The sequence below is a fragment of the Chiloscyllium plagiosum genome, unplaced genomic scaffold (genome assembly GCF_037043375.1).
Source record: "Chiloscyllium plagiosum isolate Xiang-an unplaced genomic scaffold, Cpla_swu_hap1 HiC_scaffold_36, whole genome shotgun sequence".
In the NCBI taxonomy this organism is placed as follows: Eukaryota; Metazoa; Chordata; class Chondrichthyes; order Orectolobiformes; family Hemiscylliidae; genus Chiloscyllium; species Chiloscyllium plagiosum.
In genome coordinates, this window is record NW_028270174.1 from 28935772 (window position 1) to 28945233 (window position 9462).

At 39.9% G+C, this 9462-nt stretch overlaps 1 protein-coding gene across 5 annotated transcripts in view; it reads right to left on the bottom strand.

Annotated features, from left to right (window-relative positions):
- LOC122539349 (ETS-related transcription factor Elf-2) overlaps window positions 1-9462 on the bottom strand; it is a 190340-nt gene that overhangs the window by 65288 nt on the left and 115590 nt on the right. For all 5 annotated transcript variants that reach the window (XM_087980054.1, XM_043674095.2, XM_043674094.2 and 2 more), the window contains one exon: window positions 7849-8014. In XM_087980054.1, coding sequence (XP_087836180.1) covers window positions 7849-8014 — 166 coding nt within the window. The remainder of the gene's footprint in view (window positions 1-7848; window positions 8015-9462) is intronic.

A 9462-nucleotide genomic window follows, 5' to 3' on the forward strand; every position in this document is an offset into this window, starting at 1 on the left:
TCAAATTATTTAGTCGCCTTTGGTGTGGTTGTGGTCAGATCACATCTGAAAGCACTTAGATATCTTAAAAAAAATGGCTTGCAGCAAACCACCAGTTGGGTTTAGAGTAAATTACGTATGACACACAAGACTGACAAAGACTTCCTTTACTATCAATTAAGGAAACTGCTTTTCCTCTGCGGTATTGTGACATCGCCCTAGGTTCCCCATTACCCAATTGTTACATATCTATTATTATTCACCACCATATTATGGTCTGAACATTCCCAACCTCCCTCTTGCTTTCAATGCCAACATTGCTTGCTCACCATTTCTAAAAGTAGCACTCTGCCGTTACAGGGAGTTTATCTCACAATGATATACTGGGCATAAATCAAACAGAGGTCACATTCTGCTAAGGGATGCAGAACATCATGACGCATGCATGAGCGAGGATCAAAAAGTAACATTTCTCATCAGCCAGAGCAGATGACACCCAAGGGAACCAAAATGTATTAATTATTCAGCACAATGTTTAGATTGCACCTCTTCAAGGAAGGTTATCAACTGTAGTATGAGGCACATCCTGTAGTATATGACTGGAGAATTCAGATTTTACAGCCATTGATAGAGTTTAAACCAATTAATGACTTTACTCTGAAACAAAGCCAAAATATGATCACCTAGCTGAAGACAACGCATCTTTTGGTAAAGCGACCTTAACTGCCAACAAACCTTAAGATGATACATGATATTAAAAGTCAAGATTACTGTTGCAAGCTAACCACCAAGCAAATCCAAAGGTTCTTCTGTCCTACAGATTTTGAAGCATTTTCCATAGCTTTGATAGTTGTGATCAGCCTCAAGGTCCTAGGTCTAACACTTGTGCACACTTTCTGTTCAGTCAGGGGGTGTGGCATCATTGGCTGCCAGCATTCACTGCCCATCCAAAATACCATTGAGAAGGTGAGCTGCGTCTTGAACTGCTGCAGTCCTTGAGGGTTAGGTATACCAACACTGCTGTTCAGAAGGAATTTATAGGAGTTTGACAATGAAGGAACAGCGATATATTTCCAAGTCAAGATGGTATGTGTCTTAAAAAGATTTGTAGACGGTGGTATTCCTATGTATCTGTTGCCCTGTCCTTCTGATCTTCACAGGTTTGGAAGGTGCTGTTAAAGAAGCCTTGTTACAATGCATCTTGTAGGTGGTACACACTGCTGACATTGCAGGTTGGTGATGAAAGAAGTGAATGTTGAAGATGATACATAGGGTGCCAATCAAGCAGGCTGCTTTGTCCTGGATTGTGTGAGGGTATTCAGGATTTATGTACCTGCTCTCATCCAGGCAAGTGGGAAGCATTCCATTTCATGCCTGACTTAAGCCCCTTATAGATATTGGACAGGATTTGGGGAGTTAGGAGGCAAGTTACCCACTGCAGAATTCAGACACTGATCTGATCTTGTAAACAGCATTTATATGACTGATCAATTCAATTTCTGGTCAATACTAACTCCAAGAATGTTAAAAATCACACAACATCAGATTATAGTCCAACAGGTTTAATTGGAAGCACACTAGCTTTCGGAGCATCGCTCCTTCATCAGGCTATCACCTGAGAAGAAGCAGCGCTCCGAAAGCTAGTGTGCTTCTGATTGAACCTGTTGGACTATAGCCTGGTGTTGTGTGATTTTTAACTTTGTACACCTCAGTCCAACACCAGCATCTCCAAGAATGTTGATACTGGGCAATTTAGAAAGGTAATCTTTGAATGTCAAATGGTGACAGTTACTGCATGGTGACCCTCAGGTTAAATCACCACCAGTTGTTTTTTTCCGTTCTCTCTTTTTCATGTCTGATGGTCCTCTGGGACTATGACAACTTTACTTTGGGGGTCAGTTAGCTCAATTCATTGGACAGTAGCTTTGCATTGTCGAGTGACGTCAACAGCATGAATTCAATCCCACACCAGCTGAGATTACCATGAAGCACCTTCTTTCTCAACATCTGCCCACCCCTGAGGTGTGACCACCTTTGTGTTAAACTGACACCAGTCCTGAGGTAGGGACAGGGTGTCTCACCAGCCCTTGATTTTTGTTTGGATATTTATTAGCTGACAGCCATTCATTTACGTCCTTAAATTATCATAATTAACTCCCGTCATTACACTAAACCAAAGTACGCTAGAGAACAATACATTGCATCCTTCATCAATGTCAGATTCACTATGAAAGCTTTCCGACATTATTCCTTGCTAGGTCTCTCGGGCTTACACAAAACACCCACCTCTGGCTTTCTCCCATTACCTTCTGAATCCCTTCTAGCTAATCTCACCTGTACACTTGGCTAGAGCTGGAAATGTGTTGCTGGAAAAGCGCAGCAGGTCAGGCAGCATCCAGGGAACAGGAGAATCGACGTTTCGGGCATAAGCCCTTCTTCAGGACACTTGGCTAGCCCCAGACACAATTTACCACCTTGCAAGTCCACAACAAACGTCGCTATTCACTTCCCTGGGTAGACATTTTTACAACTACAACAATTTCTTTATAAGTTACAAGCTCAATTTGCATTGATGCTATCTTCTGTGGTTTCCTCACCATCTCTTCTGCTTTATCCTCGTTAATCTCTGCAGCATTGACTGGTGCCCAATATTGGTTAACATGCTGCAATTCTGAGTCACCGTACATGTCTGGTTGCTTTGCTTTTTAGGGTTACCAAAACCTATTCCATCCAATGGCCCCACTTGGTCAGTATTCCTCACTTGTCTCTAATTCCTGGCGATGTTTCCAGAATCGTTGAGTATTTAGCTCCAATTCCTGATGATTCAGAAGGTTCAATGGTCATCCAGTCTCGTTCAATGATATGACTGACCAATTGAGTTTATTACTGTCTACTCACACTCAATGTCTTACACTTTTATCTATCTTTGTTAAATGTTTCCCATCTTTATTCTTTCAATCTCTAAAATTAGCAACAATTTCCCATGGCTTCACCTAACTATTATAAACTGACTTTCTTTATGACGACTCTAAAGCTACAACATTTTAAAAATACCTCTGCTGCCTGCACCTGTTGAATTTTACAGCCCTCACTCTCCCCACGTCTGTACACTGTTAACTCTATTTATCGCCATTCTCCATTACATCTTTCTCTTTAAATTTGACTTCCCTCTCGCAGGACCCAATTGTACACCTTTTCACAAAACGAAAATAGCACAACCCAGAAGCTGTGATAAAGCAGAAAATGCTGGGGAGGGAGAAACTCAGTTTGATCACAGTCACCAGCAAAGCGATACTGAGTGAAGTGTTGGAACCATGTAATGATAAGTGCTTGGGTCTGGTGGACTTCATTCCAGTTAGAAGCCATTGTTAAAGGCATTTAGCAAGGCACTTCAATGCATTCACAGTTATCAGAGTCACAATGGTTTAATGAAAAGTTTTATCATATTTAAACATTCCGTTGGAGTTCTTTGACAAAGTAACATGTGGTTTCACTAAAAGGGAACCAGTGGACGTACTGTATTTAGGTGTCCAAAAGACTTTTGTTAATCCACCACAAAGTTTATTACAGAATATAAAAGCTCACATATTACAGAATCTAAAAAGATAGAAGATTGGCTGGCTAACAGGAAGCAAAGAGTAGAGATTAATGTTTTTTTTTGTTGGCAACATAGAACAAGTGGTGTGCCACATGGATTAGTGCTGGGACCTCAACTATTTACAATTTACATAAACAATAGAGCATACAGTTCCAAATCTATTACACAAAATTAGATCAGAAAGTAACTTGTAAAGAGGACACAAAGTGGCTACAAAAAGATGTAGATAGGTTAAGTGAGTGGGTAAAGATCTGGCAAATGGAGTATAATGTGAAAATATAGGAAATGGCTATTTTGCCAGGAAGTTTAAAAAAAGCGTGTTGTCTCAAAGGTGAGGGATTGTAGATCTCAGAGATGTAAAGAGATCAAGGTGTCCTAAGTGCATGAATCACAAAGGTTAATAAGCAGGTACAGCATATAATTAGGAAAGCTAATGTTATCATTTATGCACAGGAGAATTGAACACATGGGTCGAAGGTTGTGCTTCAGTTACACAAGGCACTGGTGAAACCGTAGTTGGCTTGCTATGCACTGCAATGTTTCCTTGTTTAAAAGGATATAAATTTACTATATTAACACGGGGAACTAAAAGGATAATCTGAAACAGAAAGGTGGGACAGACCAGGCTTGTGTAGGCTGAAGTCTTGTACATTAAGAAGAGGCTTGATTGAACAAGCTTTATTTGGAGGTATTTTGATACAGCAGATACAGAGAACACATTAGTTCTTAAAGTGGAATCAAGAATTAGCGGGTCACTCATTTGAAAGATGAGGCTATTTTGTTTTCTCGGAAGGTGTAAATTGTTAATTGCCTCCTCCCGAAAAGGTGGCAGAAGTAAAATCTTTAAAACTTTTAATGGCAGAGGTGGACTGATTTTTATTAAAGCAAAGGATGAAATGTTATCAAGAGCATTCAAGAAAGTGGTTTTGAGGTTAGTCAATCAGCCATAACCTTATTAAAATAATAGAGCAGGCTTGAATGGCCGAGAGGCTTATGCCTACTCCTTGTAAATATGTTTAAGTATTTATAATCTGAGGATGTAGGATTCTCTACCTGCTGACAACTATCCCTATTTAACCTGCAGTAACCTGCCTCAACTTGGACCGACTGCAGTCTCTGTGGTAATGGTACTCCAATTGGTAATAAATTCAAAGATTTGATTCAGTAACAACAAAATAAAGAGCAGTACATACAGGTTGGTGTGGACTTGTTGGGCCAAATGGCCTGTTTCCACACTATAGGGATTCTATGACTCTATATTCTATACGAGGTTCAGTGTTTCTTTCAGTTACCCAATTTATAATAGGTGCTATTTTACAATAATAGGTTGGCTCAGATGATCCCTTGAAATCTCTCTCTCTCACACGGCTTTTCTTTGGTCCAATCGGGTGCTGGCAAGTGAGACTAGATTGGGTTGGGATATCTGGTCAGCATGGACGGGTTGGACCGAAGGGTCTGTTTCCATGCTGTACATCTCTATGACTATGACTCTAATCACTCTCAACTGTATCTCATTGATTTTAAGTTCTCTTACATATGCTTCCTTCTCTCCTACCAATTACTACTCATCCGACTGGATTCCTTTAACTTGATTGCTGATTTTCCATTCCTGTAACTACCTTATGGCTTGAATATCACCTCTTGGACTCCTTTCCTAAACGAAGTTTTCTGCAGTCTTTCCACACATGCAGATTTGACGCTATTTGCAAAGCCTCTTGTGCCTGAATGCCATCCTTCTGTCTTAGCTACCAGAACTGGGGGGGAAAAAAAAGAAAAGAGTGCTCAAGGTGCTCAGTGATCAGCTTTGTACAGTGTGAACAACATCCCTCTGATTTATGTGAGGACTCTGTCATTCAACATTTTATTTTCTTGTTGATGGCCGCTTTGCATTGGATTGACAAGCTGGACGAAGTCTTTCAAGGATCTATAGCCTGTGTGATCTTTAACCTGAGATCCTTCAAGAACATCTGTGGCAATTATAGTTCTAGTGTACACTCAATATTTACATTTGTCTGCGTTAAATTTCATCTTCTGTTGTTGTTATCACAGAATGTCCAAAAGTTTATGTGCTCCTGCCTGAGTTTATCTTCTACTTTTACATTCAATTCTCCTCACTGTCTATTATGGCTTTGTCCACAAGTTGACCATCTCAATTCTCATTGAGTCCATCATCCTTTTTTTCCCCCCTGCAGGATGACTCATGTAAAGCATTTATGCAGTTCAGTGCCTTGAAGTTTATTTATATAGTGGTCAGAAGTCACCTTCAAAAGTAGCTTTAACCATCACCTCAATATTCAACTTTCTATATCACGCACAAAAGGTTCACAAATAAATAAGAATCCAATCAATATCTTTATCAAAAAGTTGTATTTTATGGGCAATATTGGCAAACTGTCAGTAAACATAATTTTGTCAAAGATTTACTGTGACAACTATTTCATTTGTTTTTTGAACAAGTTATAGTAGTCTGCAGTTGGTAACGCTGTGATCAGAAAGAGGTTGGATACACAATTGAACAGTTATTGGTGACCTTTGAAAAGCCAAACTCTTCATAATTCCCCACAAAAAGAAACCAGAATTTCAGCTCAACGTGTCAAGGAATGGTGGCTTGGGAAAGAGACTAATGAAAACTAATTTAACTTGTTTCCCAGAAGAGGCCCTGAATGCAATGTGAATTTTGTTCAAAAAAGATTAGCATGGTTTTTCTTATGCAAATTAAGTAGCAGCTTACTCATACTGCTTGAAGAATACCCACATTAAAAATTTAACTTTGCCAAATTCCAATTGTTTGACTAACTCGGAATATCCATGTTTGGCAACTCTCCTGAGAAACCAAAAGATTGAGCGTTGAATCGTTTAAGTAGTGTTGATGAGGGAGGACCCAGATTCTGTAATGGCTGAATTTATGAATCAATGTTATCAAGTCCTGTTGAGTGTGTCTATTTCCCATAAACACTTACTGTAATATGGTATTGACATAAGTGATGTGGTAACCACCCCTAAAGTTAAAACAGAATTCTCCACACTATAAAGGAACATGTTGCGCTAAACTTTTTATATTTGCAAATGGCCATCAATAAGTGTTTACAATATGCCAAATCAAGGCAAAGTATTATTGTGGAAGCAATATACTGCAGACCAGAGTGTTGAAAATATTCAGATCTGCAATATCTACATTAAAATACATTAATATTTTAAGTTGAACAAGTCTGTAGTTGTAACTTAAGAGATTAACTCTATTTATCTCTCCATTGTTGCTGCAGAGCTGCTCAGTATCAACCAGCACATTGTCAAGGAGGATTGTAACTGGGTTCAAGATATGCAGTGCCTTTGCTTCATATAATTAGCATTCACAGAAATAAAACAAAAGCAACCAACAAATCATGCTGTAGACATATTGACAATGAATGAACATATTTAGGTTGCCCAAAATAAAATGAGAAATTTGAAAACACTTTATTCGGTCATTGGTAATACTGTGTGCAGACTGAGGTTATAGATACACCAGCATAACCTTGATACATATTTTTTGCAGAGAACATTTTCCAAACATGAAGTTTTTTTTTAAATGGATCCAATTTATAGTCAAAGTAATCAAAGCAACTTTCAGGTCATTAAAATGTTAATTTAAATCAGCCCTTTGCAAGTAACTCATGCAACTCATGGAACACACGCCGGAGATATCAGCAGTAGGAGTCTTAAGGACAACGCTATTGAGTTTAAGGTTCAATGTCTTCAGGGTGTAAGACAATCCACAGGTGATTGCAATGCTGTGCCAGCCATTCACCCTGTAACATGCTATAAATGCTGCAAAACATCAGTTCAATTACAAAAAGTGGTCACTTTTCTGATAACTGAACCAAAACCGTTAACCGCAGCGGTGTGTTTCAGTAAAGGAGAGTGGCGGCAGGGCGGGGCCTCTCTCACGCTGAGCCACTTGCCTCCTATCAGGCCGACAGAGTGCATGCTCCTGGTCTTTACCTCATACACAAAACCAAACACATCACAGAAATATACAAAATAATTTAAGGTCACACAGATCATATTGTTTTCTTTTCAAAATACACTCTCTCCTTTTGATTTAATTTGATATCGATGCAATGTTTTCTAATTCAAAGTAGTTTCAGCACCTGACGTTAAAATTGAATATTTTTTATTAAAATCCATTAACTTCTTTGCCTGCCATCTTCACTCGTGTTTTATGTGCTTTAATCAACAGAATTTCAGGATCAATTGTAAGTCACTTTAAAAGTGACTAGTGTAGCTCTTACCTGTTTCTGATGAATCGGTCTCAATCTCCTGTTCTTCTGCTACATCTTGCATCAAATAGGTTTCATCGTTATACACCAATATTTGTGCTGCATAGCCTTGGTCAAACCTGGTACTTGGGACTGGCTCCACGATCACTGCAGGGGAGCCGGGACCCGTCTCTGCCTCCTACAGAGCAAAATAGCACACAACAGATGAAGAATTGTTTTTTAAAAAAGGGCATTACTGCAATTAGTTTATTCAGTTTAATTTAAGAACATTATTCTATACTGAAGTACCAAGTCATTCTCCATACATTCTGCCATTCAACAAGCAGGCAATTCCCCATATGTTAATGCAAGGATCAGAATATCACCAGCGATAACCAGGAAGAAACTGCAGGCATGATTGTTAGCTTCCCTTTGCTGGAGATTCCTGCTTGAGCAACATTGACTTGAATCAGACCCATTAGGACAGCTGGGGGGGAATGGGACAACATGATCCGAAAGGAGATCTACTTCAGAACAGATACAAAACACGGTTTAACATGGTGCTGAGATGTGGTGTGACTGTCAAGTTTATGGAAACAGGAACAGTTGGCCCACAAACTCCTGACTAATCCGTCTAACACTATGGGCAATTTAGCACGGCCGATTCACCTGAACTGCACATCTTTGGTCTGTGGGAGGGAACTGGAGCACACAAAGGAAACCAACACAGAAACAGGGAGAATGTGGCAAATTCCACGGAGACTGTTGTCCGAGCGGGATCCAACCCGGGCCACTGGCACTGTGAGACAGCCGTGCAACCACTGAGCCACTGTGCCGCCCCTGAGTTGATCAAACGTAACCAACAGCTTGTAAAACTGTTCCAGTTATAACGAACGATAGCTTGAAATACTGGTGCAAAGGTACGATGTGGGCACAATCGGTTGTGGAAAGCCTGAGACAATCAGCGAGAGAGAGAGAGAGAGAATGAATGAGAGAGAGAGAGAGAGAGAGAGAGAGAGAGAGAGAGAGAGAGAGAGAGAGAGAGAGAGAGAGAGAGAGAGAATGAATGAGAGAGACAGAGAAAGAGAGAATGGAATGAATGAGAGAGAGAATGAGAGAGAGAATGAGAGAGAGAATGAGAGAGAGAGAAGAGAGAGAGAGAATGAGAGAGAGAATGAATGAGAGAGACAGAGAAAGAGAGAATGAAATGAATTGAGAGAGAGAATGAGAGAGAGAGAGAGAGAGAGAGAATGAATGAGAGAGAGAGAGAGAGAGAGAGAATGAATGAATGAGAGAGAGAATGAGAGAGAGAATGAGAGAGAGAATGAGAGAGAGAGAGAATGAATGAGAGGAGAGAGAAGAGAGAATGAATGAATGAGAGAGAGAATGAATGAGAGAGAGAGAGAGAGAGAATGAATGAATGAGAGAGAGAATGAGAGAGAGAGAGAGAGAGAGAGAGAGAGAATGAGAGAGAGAGAATGAATGAGAGAGAGAGAAAGAGAGAATAATGAATGAGAGAGAGAATGAGAGAGAGAGAGAGAGGAGAGATGAGAGAGAGAAGAGAGAGAATGAGAGAGAGAGAGAGAAAGAGAGAGAGAGAGAGAGAGAGAGAGAATGAATGAGAGAGAGAGAGAGAGAGGAGAGAGA